Here is a 21,880-nt window from a genome sequence, read left to right on the forward strand (position 1 = left end):
TACAGTAATATTCTTCGTTAGAGTATTGGTTTTTACCAGTAAAAGTTACAAAAATTTAACTAAAAAATTAAAAATTCCCAGAATTCTAAAAAATTCCCGGGTTTTTCCCGGATGTCCCGGGTCGTATACACCCTGACATCACAGAACTGCTGAAACATCTAAACAAATCTCTGTTTGTATGTGAATGTTGCCTGGCATAATGGAATATAAAAACGAAAAAGCTGGTATACTCTGCTTACTTCCAGTCCAGAATGTCGTATGGGATTATTTTTTGGGGTAATTCCTCAAGCCAAGCTAAAGTATTCCAGATCCAAAACCACGTAATACAAATTATTTGTGGTGTGAACTAAAGGACATTTTATGAAAAGGATTGATTGCTACTCATCATAATATGAGATGTTGATTTGCAGATAGGCATAGTGAAAAGACTGCAACACACTGAGCTTTCGGCCAAAGCCTTCTCCAGGAAAAAACAAACACACACACACACACACACACACACACACACACACACACACACACACACACAGAAGAGAGAGAGAGAGAGAGAGAGAGAGAGAGAGAGAGAGAGAGAGAGAGCACACCACACGTGACCACAATTTCAGGCTGCTCAGGCCATACTGCAACTGTCACATTGAATGAAAGCAGCAATCTGGAGTGGGGTAGGGAAGTGGGAGGGATAGCAGAGTATGGCTGGTGGGAGGAAAGAGTGCTGTTGAGTAGAGTATGCAGGGAGTACAAGGAGGCAACACAAGGTTGCCAGGCACAGCGTTATGAGGCTGTGGGGGAAGGAGGGGGTGAAACAAGAGGCGAGCACACAAGGGGATAGTACTGATGGGTGCACTGGCAGAGAGCTTTTTTTGTTTTTATTACAGTTTTAGGGCACAAAACTGCTACAATCATAAGCGCCCATTCTGTGGCTTAGTGAAGAGCAAAAACTAAAATTTAAATCAGCAGCAATGGGAGCGAAACTCAAAAAGGAGGGAAACTAAAAACCGAAGGAAATCTTAGAAAACTGCTATTGACAGGGGTTGTTTTCCCTGAAAAGAGCTTCAAATGACTTATGTCATCTCACTGACACTGATAAACTCAAGGACATGATCGGCTGAGCACGTGTCATCTGCTAAAAGGGAAGATATATCAGGACACAGCTATAAACGGGCGCGTAGCGGATTAAAATAGGAGCACTGAAGTGAAAGGTATCTCACCGACCACAGTTGAGAGCAGTGGGGACAATGCAAGGGAGGATCGCCATTTAAAAGATGTCAATGGCTAAAAAGACAGTGCCCAATCTGGGGTCTAGTTAAACTTGCCTCCGCCTGACAAGGCTGGGAGGAAGAGGTCCAAGCACAGGGAAGAGGTTTTATGTCCAATAAATTATTATCAGAAAGTGCAGACCAATTTGTGTGCCGTAAAAGAGCAACACGACAATATAAAACGCTCTGGTGATCGGCAAAGGGAACCATGCGAACAGCGGGCCGAGGAAGAAAGAATGCAGCCTTCGTCGCTATATCGGCTGCATACCAACATGCCCTGGGATCCAGAGGAATGGCACAGAGATGCCCCCCAAGTGGAGTCCTGAATCCGGTGGGCCAGAGGGTGGACGGGATAAAGAGCTTGGAGGTTGAGCAGAGAGCTGAGCGAATCTGAGCATGTAAATACTGTATCTGCTTATGGTGACAGATGTATTGGACAGCTTGGAGAACAGCGTATAGCTTTGCAGTAAAAACCGAACACTGGTCAGGAAGCCAAAATCTAATAGGGGTTACATCAACACTATAGGCACTCCCAACACCACAGGTGGTCTCTGAGTCATCATTGCATGCATAGAAAAGCAAATGCCCGATGATAAACTATAGAGGGAGTACTATCCTTGGAAAGCTGACAAAGGTCACGGAGAAGGCAGGTCTGAGGGCGAAGCCAAGGTGGCGCTGTATCCCCATTTGTCACGATAGTTTTAGGAAATTGGAAGGAAAGGGAATGTAGCAGCTGATGGAAGTGGACTCCCAGTGGTAATGCAGAGGAAGGGCGGCCAGCATACCCTAAATCCAAGCAGGCGTCGAAAAAAAGGGCATGGGTTGGATGAGCAAGCACGGAAGACAAGATGACTAGCATATCAACTTAGAAGCTCATCGATTGGACAGTGGAGGTTCAGCAGTCTCAGCATAAAGGCTCTCCACGGGCTGGTGTAAAAATCTCCACATGCTAAACGCAATCCACAGTGGTGGACAGAGTCTAGACGCCGAAGAATAGACGGTCGTTCAGAGGAGTAAACTATGCTTCCATAGTACAATCTTGAGCACACTAAGGTTCAATATAGGCAGAGAAGGACCACTCAGTCTGCTCCCCAGGAGGTACCACTCAGAACACAGTGGGTGTTGAGGGGTCACAGACAGCAAGCCGAAAGATATGAAATGTGAGAAGACCAGCACAGCTCTCTCTCAAACATAAGTCTCAAGAATTTGGTGATTTCTGCAAATGGAAGGTCAACAGGGCCTAGATGTAAGGAAGGTGCATAAAACTCTATATGACAACAAAAATTTACACGGACGGTCTTACTGGGAGAAAATCGGAAACTGGTTTCGATTCTCTATGAGTGGAGGTGATCAAGACATGTTTGAAGACATCATTTAAAAAGGCTGGTCCGTTGAGAGCTGTAGTAGATTGTAAAATTGTCGACAAAGATGGAGCCCAAGACACCGGGAAGTAGACAATCCATAATTGGATTTATGGTGATGGCAAACAGTACAACACTTAGCATGGAGCCCTGGGCATCCCATTTTCTTCGGTGAAAGTAATTTTCTTCGGTGAAAGTAATTTTCTTGGGTGAAAGTAATTTTCTTGGGTGAAAGTAATTTTCTTGGGTGAAAGTAATTTTCTTGGGTGAAAGTAATTTTCTTGGGTGAAAGTACGTGAGAGAGTAGTGTTCATCTGCACCTTAAATGTGCGCTCTGTCATATATTCATGGATGAAAAGGGGTAGCCAAGCTTAAAAGCCCCAAGAGAACAGTGTGCGGAGGATGCCAGTCCTCCAACAGATATCGTATGCCCTCTCCAGATCAAAAAACACAGCTACTGTTTGGTGTCTCTTTAGAAAATTGTTCATGATGTAAGTGGAGAGAGCGACAAGGTGGTCAACTGCAGAACGATGCTTTCAGAAACTGCATTGGGCAGGTGTTAAAAGGTTTCAGGACTCCAGCCGCCAGCCTAAATGGAAATTTACCATAAGCTCCAAAACCTTAAATACACTACTCGTGAGAGAGATGGGGCAATAGCTAGAGGGGAGATGTCTGTCCTTTCCAGGTTTCAGAACAGGAATGACTATATCTTCCTGCCATCTTCTGGGAAAGGTAGTGTCGGTTCAAATTCGATTATAAAGGTGAAGGAGGTAATGCAGACTATGGTATGATAAATGCAGCTCAGCATTTGGACGTGGATACCATCCGGTCCTGGGGTGGAAGAGTGAGAGGAAGAAAGTGCATGTTGGAGTTCCCGCACAGAAAAAACGGTATCACAGCTTTTGCGATTTTGAGAGGAGAAAGCAAGAGGTCGCAATTCTGCTACTCATTTCTTTGGGAGAAAGGCTGGTGGGTAATTTAAAGAGCTTGAAATCTCAGCAAAGTGTTGATCCAATGAGTTAGAAATTGCGACTGGATCCACTAAGGTGTCTTGCGCGACAGTTAGAAACTAGACGTACTTGACAACAGTTAAATTCGACTCCAAACTATGGATGAGGGAGTGAAGGTGTTAAAGGATCTGGTAAAGAAGTCCCCACTTGCCTTCTTGCTGTCGCAGATGATGCGACGGCATCGCGCACATAATTGATTATAGCGGATACAGTTGGACAACGTAAGATCATGGCGGAAAATGCAAAGAGCATGTCTCTGCTCACGTATTGCATCACGGCATGCCTCATTCCATCGAGGAAGTGGTGGGTACTGGGGAAAAGGGAAGGTACAAGGTATTGAATGTTCCGCAGCTGTAAGAATAACTTCCGTAACATGAGTGACCTAATCGTCAATGCTAGGAAATTGATTGTTATCAAAAGTTGTTAGGGAGGAGAAAAGTGTCCAATCGGCTTGGGAAAACCACCAGCATCTTGGGCACATAGATGGCAGTTGTGGCTGTAACCGAAGGACACATGGAAAGTGGTTACTCGAGTGTGTATCAGCAGGAGCAAACCATTCAAAGTGCCAAGCTAGCTGAACAGTAGCAACCAAAAGGTCCACATGAGAATATGTTGATGTGGAGGCAGGCAAAAAAGTAGGTTCCCCAGTGTTGAAGCAACAAGATCTGCCTGGTGGAAGAGGTCAATCAATAGGGAGCGTCTTGACAAGGACATAGAGATCCCCAAAGTAGGTGGTGGGTGTTGAAGTCCCCATCCAGCAAACAGGGTGGTGGGAGCTGACCAAGGAGATGAAGACTGGCATGCAATAAGGGCAGAGGGTCATGTACTCGGAAGGAGGTGACAGAACAAAGGGGATGAAAACTATTGGATGGACAATGTAGAGACAAAAGGTCATCATCATAAGTTGAGGTCAGGAACCAGAGAATGTGGTGTGTGGATAACTCCCATCTGTGCAGTTCATAAAAGCTAGTGGTAGAATGAAGTATTCAGATAGCCTCGGCTGGGCAGCAGCCATTGAAATCAAGCATGTTATGATCAGCTGCACGTTGTGCCCCAGAAAGATGCACTTTACTCCTGGCCACAGTTTGGTAGTGGCCATTCATCCTGGTGGACAGCTGGGTGATACTCATACCAATATAAAAAGCTGTGCAATGATTTCATCACAGCTGGATATGATATGGCTGCTTCCACAGGTGATCCGGCCTCTGACAGTATAGTATAAGCCTGTGACAGGATTGGAACAGCAAGTGGTGGGTGGGTGCACTTGGGTCTTTCACAGGGATATGGCACCTGTGGCAATGGATGGGGAGTGGTATAGGCATGGATTAGGATGTTGTGGACTTTGGGTTGGTGATGGAACACCAGTTTAGGAGGGTGGGAAGGATCTTAAGTAGGATGCCCCTCATTTCAGGGAACAAAGATAGATAATCAAAGCCTGTTGAAGACGTGGTTCATTTGTTCCATCCTGGGGTAGTATTAGGTGACGAAGGGGGCTCTCCTTTGTAGCTGGTTCTTGGTGGTGGTGGGAATACTGGTGGTGTGTGGGGATATGAAATGGGAAATCTATCAGTGCACTAGGTTTGGGCCATCTAGAGGAAACCTTCCTAATCTTCCAAAACCCTAAACTCTTTGTCTGTTTCAGGATCACTGATGATATCTTCTGATCTGGACTCGGTGTCAAGACACCTATCCTCATCATTCCTTCACAACCTCAACACCTACTCTCCCATCCATTTCATCTGGTCCTACTCAACCCAGCGTGCAACTTTTCTTGGGGGTCGAGCTCCTCCTCTCTGATGGCTCCACCCACACCTCTGTCCACATTAAATCCCCCAATCACCAAAACTAGCTGCATTTCAACAGCTGCCATCCCTTCTCTGCCGAAAAATCCCTCCCATATAGCCTGGTCACCTGGGGACAGCATTTCTCTAGTGAAATGACTTCCCATGTCTAGCATGCTGAAGGTCCCATAAAGGCCTTCACAGAGATGCACTTTATTCCAAAACTAATCTGCAAACAAATTTTCTGTGCCACATCCCCATATGTCTCCAATCCTCCCACCACACCAAAGAACCAGCTACAAAGGAGAGCCCCCGTTCATCACCTAATACCACCCCAGGCTGAAACAAATGCACCACACCCTTCCTCAGAGCTTCGTTACCTGTCAACATGTTCTGAAATGAGGGACATCCTACCTAAGATCCTTTCCAACTCTCCTAAAGTGGTGTACAATCACCAATCCAATCTCCATGATATCCTAGTCCATGCCTAAGCCACTCCCAATCCCTTCCCCATGCCACAGGGATCATATACCCATGAAAGACCAAGGTGCAAGATGTACACAGTCCCCCCACCCTAGCACTTCTTATTCCAGTCCTGTCACAGGCTTATTCTACCCCATAAAAGCCCAGGACCCCAGGGAAAGCAGCCATGTCATATACCAACTGTGCTGCAGTCATTGCACAGCTTTTTATGTTGGTATGACTACCAACCAGCTGTCCACCAGGACAAATGGCCACCATCAAACTGCAGCCAGGAGCGAAGTTGACCACCCTGGGGCTCAACATGCAACTGAACATAACATGCTTGATTTCAACGACTGCTTCCTAACCACAGCCATGTGGAGCCTCCTCTCCACCACCAGCTCATCCTTACAACACATTCTCCACACTCGAAAATATCCTGGCCTCGACCTATGCTAACCTACTGTTTCCACACCACACACCCAATAGTTTCTGCTTCCTCTGTCTTATCACCATCTGCTAAATACACATCCCCTCACCCTCACTGCATGCCACTCTGTGGCAGCATTCTCACTGGTCTTTCCCTTCTCTGCTCATCTCCTTTTCTGACCCCCCCCCCCCCCCCCATATTCCTCCCACAGCCTCCTGACACTGCATCTGGCAGTCTTGTCCTGCCACCTTCTAGTCCCTGCATGCTCTGCCAGACAGTGCTCTCCTCTACTCCCACAATACACTACTATCCCTCCTCCTCCTCCTCTGCCCCACTCTGGATTGCTGCTTTCGTTCAACACAACTGTTGCAATCTGGTCAGAGATAGTGGCCATGTGCGAGTGACGAGTGTGGTGTGTCTGCTTGTGTGAAAGTGTGTGTTTGCCTTTCTTTTATGAAGAAGGTTTCAGCCAAAAGGCCAGTGTGTAACAATCTTCTCATTCAGCTGAACTTCCCCGTATGGGGCCTCCCAGCCAACAATGCCACATGCTCATTTCATTTTCTCATTGTGGCTGTCTGAAACTCAGCATCTCATCTTTATGGTGAGTAGAATGTCCATTTCACACATTCATTGTCTTAACATAAATGGAACAATATATTTAACTTATAGTACTTATAAGTTTTCAAACAGTTCAACATATTTCATGCACATTTTATAAAAAATTAAATAATAATAATGACGGAAATATTATTGTTGTGACTTGGCAAGACAGCCAAGTCACTATGAGAGGAAGCTGAAAGGCACGTGTTTAAGCTCACGCAGGCTGGTGTGAGGTCTGGAACAGGTCAAGGTCTTATAGTAGCAAAAATAGTACGTGATTTCTGGAATACTTAACTTTAATCCATAAGTGGTGAACATAGCTCTTGACAGTACATGCATCACAAGATAAATAGCAAATGATAATGGCGCCTTGCTAGGTCGTAGCAAATGACGTAGCTGAAGGCTATGCTAACTATCGTCTCGGCAAATGAGAGCGTAATTTGTCAGTGAACCATCGCTAGCAAAGTCAGCTGTACAACTGGGGCGAGTGCTAGGACGTCTCTCTAGACCTGCCGTGTGGTGGCGCTCGGTCTGCAATCACTGACAGTGGCGACACGCGGGTCCGACGTATACTAACGGACCGCGGCCGATTTAAAGGCTACCACCTAGCAACTGTGGCGTCTGGCGGTGACACCACAATTATTACTACTACCACAACCACCACGCACAACAACAGCGACAAACTGAATTTCATCCAGCCATGCAGCTGAACTCAGCCACAAGACTACAATTTAAAGTAGGCTTTATATAGCAGGACAAATATGGGGCTAGTTGTCTATCAACTATTTTGACTTCATGCTACAGAGGAATATACTGCCTGAATCATTCTTGCCTTCTTCCTCATTTTAGCTAGTCTGTGGTCAATGCACCATCTTGTAATATTATAAAGTCTAACTATAAGGATAGTTGCCACATATGGTTTCACCTAGCATAAAACAGCTAAAATAATTAAAAATTAACTCTAACATTTCAGAAATATACAAATCATCACTTTTTGTTTAATGAAAATATTATTACAGAAATTTTATAGAAAACTAGAAGTATGCAAGGATATGACTTAGCATTCCTATACTACACATGTACAATCAGCAGATACATATCAGGCTTTAAATACTGTTCAGCATCCCTTTTCCTTATCAAAAACAATATAATCATTTGCACAATACTAGTCAAAGTTTACAATTATGTTTGTTATATTCCTTCTATAAGGAGTTCTGGGCTAGGAAGAGGTGTACATGAGCCTCTGTACAGATTATAAAATGGTGCGAGAGGTAATGACGAACTTCAGTTATCAGTTAGGCTATAAGGTATGCTAACTTTATGAATGTTTCATGCACAGTTTTAACCAGCTATACGAAGTTTCTTTATGACGTACATCATGCTGCAGAGTCAAACCTTCATTTCAGGATTATACCATATCGTGATATCTCATATAATGCATTGATAAGGCTAATAACTTCTTGCTCATTGCATGCGTATGTGTTTAAATCGCAAAATGTTTTCACTGTAGGATCATACTGAAACTTACCATTTTTGTGGTCTTTCAGCACTGTTCCGTCATTTTCATATTCAACCTTCATGTTTACCGTGTACAGTTGGCAATGGCTTTCCTGACCAGCTACCAAAAAGGTCCGTTTACCATTATTATAAGACGCACAGTTCATTACTACACTTGGACCTGTTTCATGACGGATAACTTCTTCAGCAACATACTTTTCTCCATCATGAGATAACTCAAATATTTCCTGAAAACAAATGAGATATAATATTAAATATGAACATTAATAAATAAATAAATATTTTATAGACAGGCTAGCTTTCTCTAATTACTACATAGAAACCATTTCCTATCTAAATGAAACACATTTCTAAACACTTACAGAGAGTGAAAACTGGACATCAGAAGAACTATTGCTTTGAAAAGATGTGACAGAAAGTGAAACACACTGGAACAGAGAATAAGTTTATGAAAACATGTTCACTTTCCTTTTGAAAGTATGGTAAACAGATGACATTGTTTTCAAAGTGCTGTTATAAAAGCTTTACAGGAAGTAATTCAAAAGATATGAATACCAGGAAAACGCTCAATACTAAAAGGCCATTAAAACTATTTTAGCAAGGATTAAGGGAAATTATGAGACAGAATTACTGGCTAGTAGTTACCTTGAGGAAGAAAAACTACAGTGCTGCTGGCAGGCACATATAAAAATACATAACAATATCTAAGCTTTTGGTACTAATAATTGCTTCTTTGGGGAAGAGAGACAGACAAACAGGGGAAGGTTAGAATGGTGGACATGTCATGAAGCCCTTCATCCTCACAAAACAGGTCTGAATGACTTACCCTTCCCATTTTAGGCTTCCCCGAACCTTTCCCTTTCTGCTTCTAAGGAAGCAGATAAAGTTGATGTTGATGAATAAATAAATATTTTTTAAGAAAACCAAAAATTCCCATTACTTTTTGAACACACCTTGTAATAAAGGTGCCAGAAACCAGACTGTTTTTAATACTTTTCATTTACAGGCAATACATTGCAGAGTCTCAGGATCCAGAGATAAGTTGGTTGACTTGGAAGGTCTCATAGGACATAGTAGGGTTGTCAGAACTGCACCAAAAACCAAAGACCAAATGGAATTAAGATTAGTTAATAAGTTCTGGTACAGAAGAACAGGGAATGGAGGACATTTAGGTTGAGTTTTTACTGTGCAAACAATATGACAACACATTAAGCATCAAAAATGGCAACTGAATGCTTTTATAGACTGTCTGGGTCAGGAGCTGTAATGGCAGAGCATTTCAGAGAGAACTAGCAAAGTATTGCTAATAATTGTCCTGATCATACTGTTGTAATACAGGGTGATTTCAAATTACCAAGTCTAGATTGACAGGATCATGCTATCAAAGTTGGTGCTACGACAGGGATTTGTGTGACATTATTCTCAATGTCTTGTATGAAAAGTATTTTGAGCAGATGATTAAAGAACAAACTCATGAAAGTAACATCTTAGACCTCCTACCAACAAACAGACCTTAAATTATCAAATCAGTTAACATAGAGAAAGGTATCAGTGATCATAAGGCTGTGATAGCAACTAAGACCACAGGTTTTACAAAAAATGTTAAGAAAGGTAAGAAAATGTTTTTGTTTAGCAAGAGTGACAGGACACAAATTGAAGAGTATCTGACTAGTCAGAGAACAAAGATGTGGAGCACAAATGGAAAAAATTTAAAAGCACCGTTCAATATCCCTTAGACATGTATGTTCCAAGCAAGGTCTTATGGGGTGGTAAGATCCACTGTGGTTAACTAGTCGTCTTAGAAAAGCGCTAATTAAACAAAGAGAGCTTCATCACAGATTTAAGAGATGTAGAAACCTAGTTGACAAACGAAAGCTGAACCAAGCAAAATTTAGCATAAGGAGAGTCTTGGGAGAAGCATTCAAGGAATTTGAAAGTGAAATTTTGTCAACCAATCTGCATGAAAATCCTACGAGATACTTGTCTTACCTAACTGCTGTCTGCTTCACGTCTGCTGTGCAGCGAGCTACCTTAATTTAAGTATTAACTGTATTTTTCTTACTTGTCACTTCTTCTTCCATGTGTTTTTGCTTTTAGGAGGCTTTAATTGCCGAGTGCTAGTAATAGTGTTCCATAGATTTCGTGTTTGTTTTGAATACAGTCAGAGAGAGTCCCTTTAGTCAGCCATAGTGCCAGTAGTGCTAGTGTTTGTTTTCAATACAGTCCAGAGACAGGTAGTGCTATTTTCATTGTTTTCTACAAGAAGTGGCTAGCAACCACAGTTTAGTCAACAATCAGCCGCCTTCAGTGAATTAGCAGTCTACTTAAAAGTTGATTAACTCTCTACAGTAAATTGATTTCTTAGGATGGATAGCATGTGTGACTGCTGTGTACGGACGCAGGAGGAGCTGGCCACTGTTCGCGAACAGCTGAACATGTTGATGGCCGCGGTCAGCCGTCTTCAGGCTGCTGTCTCGGAGTGTAGCGGCAGTGGGGAGTATGGTGCGTCGCATGGTACGCCCCAGGTGTTACATGCTTCACCCACTGTCCCTGCTGTCGAGACATATTCGCGGGTACCGGGCACAGTTGGGCCACCCTCTCCCCAAGGGGAGTGGCGGGTTCAGCGGCGTTCGCGGCGCACGAGGCGGAGGGTAAATGTGGAGGCTGGCCGTGTGGCATTGCCCGCTTTGCCTGTGAGTGGACATGTGGCCGCTCCTTCAGCAAGGTCCGAGCAGGCACACAGGGGGAGGGGTTTATTAGTTATTGGGAGCTCCAACATTAGGCGGGTGATGGAGCCCCTTAGGGAAATAGCAGAAAGGTCGGGGAAGAAGGCCAGTGTTCACTCTGTCTGCTTGCCGGGGGGTCTCATCCGAGATCTGAAGGAGGCCCTGCCGGCGGTGATAGAGAGCACTGGGTGCACCCGACTGCAAATTGTTGCTCATGTCGGCACCAATGACCCCTGCCGTCTGGGTTCAGAGGTCATCCTCAGTTCGTACAGGCAGTTGGTAGAATTGGTGAAGGTGGAAAGCCTCGCTCGTGGGGTGAAATCAGAGCTAACTATTTGTAGTATCATTCCCAGAACCGATCGTGGTCCTCTGGTTTGGAGCCGAGTGGAAGGCTTAAACCAGAGGCTCAGACGATTCTGTGGAGATCTGGGGTGCAAATTTCTCGACCTCCACTATCGGGTGGAGAAATGTAGGGTCCCCCTGAATAGGTCAGGCGTGCACTACATGCCGGAAGCGGCTAATAGTAAATAGAAATATACCGAGTGAGGTGGCGCAGTGGTTAGACACTGGACTCGCATTCGGGAGGACGACGGTTCAATCCCGCGCCCGACCATCCTGATTTAGGTTTTCCGTGATTTCCCTAAATCACTTCAGGCAAATGCCGGGATGGTTCCTCTGAAAGGGCACGGCCGACTTCCTTCCCCATCCTTCCCTAATTCGATGAGACCAATGACCATGCTGTCTGGTCTCCATCCCCAAAAACAACCAACAACCAACCAACCTAAATAGAAATATTAAAAAAGGTAGGAAGATTTTTCTGTTTAGCAAAAGTGACAAAAAGCAGATTACAGAGTACCTCATGGCTCACCACAAAAGTTTTGTCTCAAGTACAGACAGTGGACAAAGTTCAAAACCATCATACAACATGCGTTAGATGAGTATGTGCCACGCAAGATCGTAAGAGATGGAAAAGAGCCACCGTGGTACAACAACCGAGTTAGAAAACTGCTGCGGAAGCAAAGGGAACTTCACAGGAAACATAAACATAGCCAAAGCCTTGCAGACAAACAAAAATCACACGAAGCCAAATGTAGTGTGAGGAGGGCTATGCGAGAGGCGTTCAATGAATTCGAAAGTAAAGTTCTATGTACTGACTTGGCAGAAAATCCTAAGAAATTTTGGTCTGATGTCAAAGCGGTAGGTGGATCAAAAGAAAATATCCAGACACACTGTGACCAAAATGGTACTGAGACAGAGGATGACAGACTAAAGGCCGAAATACTAAATGTCTTTTTCCAAAGCTGTTTCACAGAGGAAGACTGCACTGTAGTTCCTTCTCTAGATTGTCGCACAGATGACAAAATGGTAGATATCGAAATAGACGACAGAGGGATAGAGAAACAATTAAAATCACTCAAAAGAGGAAAGGCCGCTGGACCCGATGGGATACCAGTACAATTTTACACAAGAGTACGCGAAGGAACTTGCCCCCCTTCTTGCAGCGGTGTACCGTAGGTCTCTAGAACAGCGTAGCGTTACAAAGGATTGGAAAAGGGCACAGGTCATCCCTGTTTTCAAGAAGGGACATCGAACAGATGTGCAGAACTATAGACCTATATCTCTAACGTCGATCAGTTGTAGAATTTTGGAACACTTATTATGCTCGAGTATAATGACTTTTCTGGAGACTAGAAATCTACTCTGTAGGAATCAGCATGGGTTTCGAAAAAGACAGTCGTGTGAAACCCAGCTCGCGCTATTCGTCCACGAGAATCAGAGGGCCAAAGACACGGGTTCACAGGTAGATGCCTTGTTTCTTGACTTCTGCAAGGCATTCAATACAGTTCCCCACAGTCGTTTAATGAACAAAGTAAGAGCATATGGACTATCAGACCAATTGTGTGATTGGATTGAAGAGTTCCTAGATAACAGAACGCAGCATGTCATTCTCAATGGAGAGAAGTCTTCCGAAGTAAGAGTGATTTCAGGTGTGCCACAGGGGAGTGTCATAGGACCATTGCTATTCACAATATACATAAATGACCTTGTGGATGACATCGGAAGTTCACTGACGCTTTTTGCAGATGATGCTGTGGTGTATCGAGAGGTTGTAACAATGGAAAACTGTACTGAAATGCAGGAGGATCTACAGTGAATTGACGCATGGTGCAGGGAATGGCAATTGAATCTCAATGTAGACAAGTGTAATGTGCTGCGAATACATAGAAAGATAGATCCCTTATCATTTAGCTACAAAATAGCAGGTCAGCAACTGGAAGCAGTTAATTCCATAAATTATCTGGGAGTACGCATTAGGAGTGATTTAAAATGGAATGATCATATAAAGCTGATCGTCGGTAAAGCAGATGCCAGACTGAGATTCATTGGAAGAATCCTAAGGAAATGCAATCCGAAAACAAAGGAAGTACGTTACAGTACGCTTGATCGCCCACTGCTTGAATACTGCTCAGCAGTGTGGGATCCGTACCAGATAGGGTTGATAGAAGAGATAGAGAAGATCCAACGGAGAGCAGCGTTACAGGATCATTTAGTAATCGCGAAAGCGTTACAGAGATAATAGATAAACTCCAGTGGAAGACTCTGCAGGAGAGATGCTCAGTAGCTCGGTACGGGCTTTTGATAAAGTTTCGAGAACATGCCTTCACCGAAGAGTCCAGCAGTATATTGCTCCCTCCTACATATATCTCGCGACTAGACCATGAGGATAAAATCAGAGATTAGAGCCCACACAGAAGCATACAGACAATCCTTCTTTCCACGAGCAATACGAGACTGGAATAGAAGGGAGAACCGATAGAGGTACTCAGGGTACCCTCCGCCACACACCGTCAGGTGGCTTGCGGAGTATGGATGTAGATGTAGATGTAATATCAGTAAGCTGTTTGATATCCTCTATTCACTCACTCAGTGATCATGCTGGCACTGAAAATGGAACATAACAAGAAGAAGGCTGAAATACTGCATTCCATCTTCCGAAATTGATTCACCATGGGAGATCGTAACATAGTCTCCCCTTCCAATCACTGTACAAATGCCGACAAGCCAGATATTGAGACAATCTATTGCAGAATAGAAAAGCAACTACAGTTGGTTATCAGTGGAAAGACATCAAAACCAGACGTGATACCTATAAGAGTCTACAAAGATTATGTAAAAGAAATTGCTCCCTTTTGTAGCAGTTTATCGTGGATCGCTGGAGCAGCGTAGGGCACCTAGCGACCAGAAAAAAGCACAAGTCATTCTCATTTTCAAGAAGGGTTGTAAAAAGATGCCCATAATTATAGGCCTATATTGCTGAAGTAAATTTGTTATAAAATTATGGAATGTGTTTTGTGTTCAATTATTATGACTTTTTGGAGAACAAAAACTCTCTCTATAAAATTCAAGATTGATCCACAAACTGAGATCTTGTGAAACTCTTCCTCTATAAGGTCCATATTTCTGTTGGCAATGGTGCTCAGGTTGATGACATGTTCCTGACTTCAGGAAGGCATCCGACACCATCCTGCACTGCCATTTAGTAAAAAATATACAATCTTGCCAAGTGTCGGACCAGATTTGGGGCTGGATACAAGATTTTCTTACAATTAGAACTCAACATGTCTCTGTTAACAGAACAAAATGTAAATGTAATCTTCAGAGTACACAAGGACTATTACTGTTTACAATGTATGTAAATGATTTAGTACAAAACTGTCAGAAGCTCCTTTAAGACTGTTGGTTGATTTGGAGTGAAAGGAACTAAACTGCATGGTCATCAGTCCCTTCATCCATTAAGTGGCAAACCAGAAGTGGTCATCAAAGGAAGAAAGCGAAAGGCAAATCCTGAAAACCCTAAATGTAACTAACACAATAAAAAAAAACACAGATAAAAGTCCAGAAAAAGTAATCAAAAGATCATCAAGCCAAGGCATTAAACCAAGAAATGAAAATCAATAAAGAGAATACAAGGGTGGAAGGGTAAAGACCACACTGGCCACCAAGCAAATGCGGACAAGGAACCTCTTGAGGGGAGGGGAGGAGGGGGAGGGGGGGGGGCAGGAGAGGACAGCCCCACCAATCCCTCAGACAGTCAGTGAGGTCAAAAAGTCCTACCTTACAGGAAAGAATAGAAATCACCATTGCAGGCAAAACGCAACACCAGATCACCTGCTTTGGCACTGTCTGTTAGCACCAGAGAGAGTGTATCAGGAAGATTAAGCTGCAGTCTCAAAGCGGCCAAATTAGGGCACTCTATGAGTAAATGGGCAACTGTCAGATGGGCTCCGCAATGGCAGTGAGGAGAATCCTCATGTCAGAGAATGTGGTTAGTGGTATAACGTCAAGTTGAACACATATATTTCAAAATGACACAACACATATAAGTCACTAAGCAGGTTGACAAAGCAAGACATGTGAACATGGTAACATTCGAATGAGCTCTGAGTCTAAGTCTAGTGGCCGCTGGCTGGCTGGCCGCTTAGGTGGCGCGGCTGCTGCATGGCTGGCAGACAGCGCCGCATGTCGAGGATGCGCGTAATTGCGCGGCGGCACTTTGAATGATGGGCGAATCACAACGCTTTTCCCCCCTTTGAAATTTTTGCACTGGTCTTGATGGAAGTGGCCTGTGGATTGCTAACATCCATAGGCGTTGTTTGACTGGCCGTAAATTCTTGAGGAGGCGGCTTCCCGTATGGACGTAAGTGTCCCCCATGATAACGGGTCAAGATGAAAGGAGACATAGGGGTCGAATCTGATGGGGCCCCCTGCACCAATCTGCCCGTTGCGGCAAGCCCAGTTGATATAACAGGAGACATGGGCGATGTGTCGGCGTCCGTAGGAGAAGGAGGCGAGTAGATTGGCTCCGACATATGATGGTCATCTGGTTCCTGCATGGGCCCGTCTCCTGGTGGTGTCTGTTCTTGTACTGGCACCGAGATGACGGTGAGAGGGCTGTGTTGTGAGTAATGAGAGATTCCAGTATCCCGAGCGTCAGGTAGAGCCGAAGGTGGTGTAGCGGCATCCAGAACAGGCGTTGCCGGCACACGAGGCTGAAGCTGGCCCGAATGATGCACTGCAACACCCGTGTACCTCTGGATTTCATACAGGCGTCGGCCACGGAGTCGTAAGATGCGGCCAGGACTCCATTTTGGCCACCTGCCATATCCCCGTACCCAGACAAGGTCATCAGCGGTGAACTGGCCAAGCGAAGGCACCCGCGGCCGTGAATTGGAAGGCCGCAGAAGATGAAGTAGCGTGCGGGGCTGTCGGCCATGTAAGAGCTCAGCCGGGCTGTGGTTGCCCATGGGGGTGAAACGGTAAGAAGCCAGAAATTAGAGAAGTGCATCAGCAGCAGCAGAAGAAGTCAGGAAGAGTCCGCATCTGAGCCTTAAATGTGTGGACCAGTTGTTCAGCCACACCGTTTGACTGTGGATGGAACGGAGGGGCCGTGACATGCATAACGCCATGACAAGCACAAAAATCCGCAAATTCGGCAGAGGCAAATTGCGGACCATTATCAGTAACAAGAGTAGAGGGAAGGCCTTCCAAAGAAAAAATATGGGCGAGAGCATTTGTGGTTGCCGCGGTGGTAGGCGACGTGCAACGGACAATGAAAGGAAAGTTAGAGTAGGCGTCAATTACGAGGAGCCAATAAGTACCTAAAAAAGGTCCCACAAAGTCAGCATGAATGCACTCGCAGGGTGTCTCAGGCGAAGGCCACGGTGACAAAGATGACTTCGGGGTGGCGGCCTGTGACGCACAAGGGATGCAGGCAGCAACCATGTGTGCTATTTCAGACTCGATGCCAGGCCAGTACACATGGCGGTGCGCCAGAGATTTTGTGCGAGACACACCCCAGTGCCCTTGGTGAAGGAGGCACAAGATCGAAGCACGCAAAGACGCAGGTACCACAACACGCGGCAAAGCATTGTCGGTGGAAAGGAGGATAACACCATCCCTAGCCGTGAGGCGGTAGCGCAAAGCGTAGTAGTTCCACAATGGATCAGAAGTCTTAGCGGACGGACGATCTGGCCAACCCTTCTGAATACAGCGTAAAACGTGGGAGAGGGTAGGATCAGAACCCATAGCAGCCGCCAGCCGGTCCCCGGTGATGGGGAATCCGTCCACAACCCGCTGCTCGGCAACATCCGGGTGGAAACACAAAAGTTCGTCCCAATCGAATGCCAGATCAGAACCCATGGGAAGGCGAGTCAGTGCATCAGCATTCGCATGTTGAGCCGTCGGCCAGAAATGAATCTCATAATTGAAACGAGACAAGTAAAGAGCCCAACGCTGGAGACGGTGTGCAGCCTTGTCGGCAAGTGACGTTGATGGATGAAACAAGGAAACAAGTGGTTTGTGATCCGTAACAAGATGAAATTTGGATCCATAGAGAAAAACACCAAACTTATGAAGAGCATAAATAATGGCCAAAGCTTCTTTTTCAATTTGAGAATACTTTTGTTGGGCATCCGTGAGTGTTTTGGAGGCATAAGCAATTGGTTGTTCAGAGCCGAGAGAAAAATGGTGCTTAAGGACAGCACCGACCCCGTATGGAGAGGCGTCCGTGGCAAGAACAAGATGTTGGCCAGGTCGATAAGTAGCCAGGCACGGGGCCTGTTTTAGCATCGTCTTCAATTTGTGGAAAGCCGCATTGCATGAGGCGGACCAGTGAAAATGCACATTTTTATGCAACAGGCACTGCAACGGCTGAGCCACCGAAGCAGCAGACGGTAAAAACTTGTGATAGTATGCTATTTTCCCCAAGAAGGCCTGCAGTTCCTTAACAGATGTAGAGCGAGGAAGGGCATCGATCGCAGCGACAGTTTGCTGAAGCGGGCGAATACCATCCCGAGAGAGTTGAAACCCCAAGTACGTGATAGATGCCTGAAAAAATTGTGATTTCTGAAGATTACACTCTTGACCGGCAGTCTGCAAGACATGAAAAAGTGTGGGGAGGTTCTGAAGATGATGTTCTGCGGTGGAGCCAGTGACAACAATGCCGTCTATGTCATTTATACACCCAGGGACAGGGAGCAATAATTGTTCCAAGAATCGCTGAAAGAAAGCAGGGGCGCTGGCAACCCCGAATGGCAATCATTGGTATTGATAGAGGCCGAAAGGCGTGTTAAGGACCAGAAACTGCCGGGAAGCAGCATCGAGAGGAAGTTGATGATAAGCTTCTGATAGGTCAACTTTAGAAAAATACTGGCCTCCAGCAAGTTTAGTGAACAATTCTTCAGGTCGAGGCATAGGGTAAGTGTCGATGAGGCATTGCGCATTTACAGTGGCTTTGAAATCGCCACAGAGACGAATATCACCACTGGGTTTAGCAACGACGACGACAGGAGAGGACCACTAACTGTAAGTGACAGGAAGCAAGACCCCTGAAGCAGTGAGACGATCCAGCTCCTGTTTTACCCAATCACAAAGGGCCACAGGAATTGGCCGAGCAGTGGGTTTAAGCGCGATATGAGCTTCAAAGTCGTTTGCACGGCCTAGCCCAGGAGAAAAAAGGGATGAAAATGTCGTCGACAAGGAATCCAATTGAGCATAAGGAATACCATCAGAGACGATATTGACAGAGTCATCTATGGAGAACCCAAAAACGCGAAAGGCATCGAAACCAAAAAGATTCTCTGCGTTACTCTGGTCGACCACAAATATTGGAACAGTGCGAACGACGGATTTGTAAGATACCTCAGCATTAAATTGTCCCAAGAGAGAAATCTTCTATTTATTGTAGGTCTGTAATTGCCGAGTGACAGGTGATAGGAGTGGAGAACCCAACTGAAGATATGTCTGTGAATTAATTATAGTGGCAGCAGAACCAGTATCCACCTGCATGTGAACATCCTGATCAAGGATTTGGACAGTGAGGAATAACTTCCCTGAAAGGGAAGAAGTGCAATTGACAGACAACACAAAGCCGAATCAGCGTCACGGTCATGAACATCATGTATGCGGTCGGATTTGCAAATGGCAGTCACATGACCCTTCTTTTTGCAATTGTGACACACGGCCCAACATTGGGGACAAACACAGCGGACATGAAGGAAGTTGTCGGGGGTTTTGCTGCAGTTTCTTAGGGGGTTGTTTACGGTTAGGCCAAGGCTGCACGTGGGAGCGTACTGCGGCGACGTTGGCCGGCAGGGACGCACCGCACGCGTCGTCAACAGCGCACAGAGGTTTATTTCCCCGACGTCACCCCACGCCTCTATTTGCGCCCCAGCGGCACAAGAAATTTCAAAAGACTGCGTGATGGATAGGACTTCATCTAGAGTCGGATTTGCCAACTGAAGGGCACGTTGCCTCACTTCTTTGTCGGGTGCCAACCGGATAATGGCAACCCGTACCCTGGAATTGGCATAGGATTCTTTGTGAACGTCAGTAACAAATTGACACTTTCGACTGAGGTCGTGAAGTTCAGCAGCCCAAGCGTGATTGGATTCATGCGGTTGTTTTTGACAACGATAAAAGGCAACACGAGAGGCTACCACATGCATTTGCTTTTGAAAATAGACAGACAGAAGTGAGCACATTTCAGCAAAGGACAAAGACACAGGATCTTTCAAAGGAGCCAATTGCGACGACAACCGATACATTTGAGGTGAAGTCCATGAAAGGAACAGAGACTTACAGGATTGTTCGTCCGTGACATGAAATGCCAAGAAGTGCTGTCGAAGACGTTTTTCGTAATCAGACCAGTCTTCCGCCGTCTCGTCGTAAGGAGGAAAAAGAGGTATAGACGACGATGAGAAGTGCCCTGCATTTGATGCCACGACGAAACCGCGAATCGCCAATGTTAGAAGCGTTTGCTGTTCAATGAGACCTTGCAATAGTTGCTCGACAGTAGCCATGGAAACCTGTGGGTCAACGATGAAAAGGAAAAATCCACTACCTCGTCGCCAATTGTTATAACGTCAAGTTGAACACATATATTTCAAAACAACACAACACATATAAGTCACTGAGCAGGTTGACAAAGCAAGACATGTGAACACGGTAACATTCGAATGAGCACCGAGTTCAAGTCCAGCGGCCACTGGCTGGCTGGCCACTTAGGTGGCACGGCTGCTGCATGGCTGGCAGACAGCGCCACATGTAGAGGACGCGCGTAATTGCGCGGCTGCACTTTGAATGGTCAGCGAGTCACAACAGTTAGTGTCAGCCAAGTGTGGCTAATGCGGAGTCAACAGAGGATGGTGGACTCCCCACAAGAAGCTCAGAGGGAAGTTTGCCACATGGTTGAAGTTTCCTCAATTGTCCTCAGTTTTTTTTCGGGAGATCAGGGCAGAGCATTCCGAGTTCCAGGCTTCAGCAATATATCGCAAATAAACAAGTTCTGGGACCCTATTTTCAGAATCAGCATCCTGGTGGACAGCTCTGTCAACCGATTAGCTCATTTGTTTCCCAAAATCCCAACATGACCAGTGGTCCAAATGAAAACAACTGGCTGTCCTGCTTGATGGAGGTCAGAGGTACACTCCTGAATAGCCGTAACCAAGGGGTAAAGAGAGTAGCACTGGTCTATAGCCTGAAGGCTGCTAAGGGAGTGCCAGTACAAGAACAAAAATGTCTAAGGGCTAGTTAAATGGGCATCAATTCAGCAGTGAAGACACTGCAGCCATCTGGCTGAGAGTGGAGTTTATTGCACCATGCATGTGTGTATGCAAAGCCTGTTCATCCATCAACTGTTGAACCATCAGTGAATACCAATTCCGAACGTGGATACATCTAGAGGACAGCCAAGAACAGGTGGTGAAAGATCATTGGGTCAGCAGAATCTTTCGGACCACATGAGACTTTGAGACAAATCCGAGGTCCGGGCAAAAGTCAAGGGGACAGATGCGATGTCTCCCTGCTGAGAGGTGACAGCGGAGGACATTGCAGTTCTGAACAGACACACTGGAGGCATGCATCAATTGTAAATCCAGTTCTGGGTCACTGTTGTTGGAGGCGGAGATCCCTTCCAAGAAAAAGGATATGGTAGTTGGGATGCTCAGGGAAGCTATGTACAAGTATGGCATAATTCAGCAGCTGTTGTTGGTGCCTAATAAATAATGGAGGGACTCCAGCCTCAACTAGTAGGCTGTTCAGAGGGTCAGTTCAGAAGGCCCTTCTCGCAAGCCAGACCCCACAATGGTGAATGGGCTCCAGTATCAGCAACGCTAAAGAGAGTGATGTTGAACCATATGCAAGTCTGCCACAATCAAGATGGGACAGAATCAGGGCTTACAAAAGCTGCAAAAGGGTAAAGCGATCTGCATCCCAGCTAGTGTTACTGAAACACAGAAGTGTTTTGAGGTGTCACCAGCACTTTCACTAAGTTGGCAAAGGTGGAGAAGCCACATCATCTGGGAAGCAACTACAAGAAGTAACTGATCAGCCAGGTAAAGCCTCAGGTGTGGGTGGACAGAGACAAAAGTGCATAACACAAGTCTTGGCAGCTTAAAAATTAAAGCCATGGGTGAGAACCTATGACTGCACCTTTCGTATGGTGCCTTGTACACAAAGCTCAGCAACAGCTATACTAGAGGAGCAATAATACAAGCAAAAATCAACGGCATTTAAGGAGGGCGATACTGAAGACCTCAGAGCCACCATTAGACCATTGATGGCAAACAGAAAGAGGGGATGCTCATTACAGAGCCCTGCAGGATCCCATGTTCTTGGATATGGGGGTTAGTGAGTGAAGCACCTACTTGAATCCAGAGTGTACGGTGCAACAGGAA

At 45.4% G+C, this 21,880-nt stretch overlaps 1 protein-coding gene across 1 annotated transcript in view; it reads right to left on the minus strand.

The window, feature by feature from the left end:
- The window catches only part of LOC124798169 (prolactin regulatory element-binding protein), a 136,125-nt gene that overhangs the window by 88,115 nt on the left and 26,130 nt on the right, over positions 1-21,880 (minus strand). The window contains exon 2 of the mRNA XM_047261452.1: positions 8,429-8,645. Within this exon, the coding sequence (XP_047117408.1) occupies positions 8,429-8,645 (217 nt within the window). The remainder of the gene's footprint in view (positions 1-8,428; positions 8,646-21,880) is intronic.

The sequence above is a fragment of the Schistocerca piceifrons genome, chromosome 5 (genome assembly GCF_021461385.2).
Source record: "Schistocerca piceifrons isolate TAMUIC-IGC-003096 chromosome 5, iqSchPice1.1, whole genome shotgun sequence".
In the NCBI taxonomy this organism is placed as follows: domain Eukaryota; kingdom Metazoa; phylum Arthropoda; class Insecta; order Orthoptera; family Acrididae; genus Schistocerca; species Schistocerca piceifrons.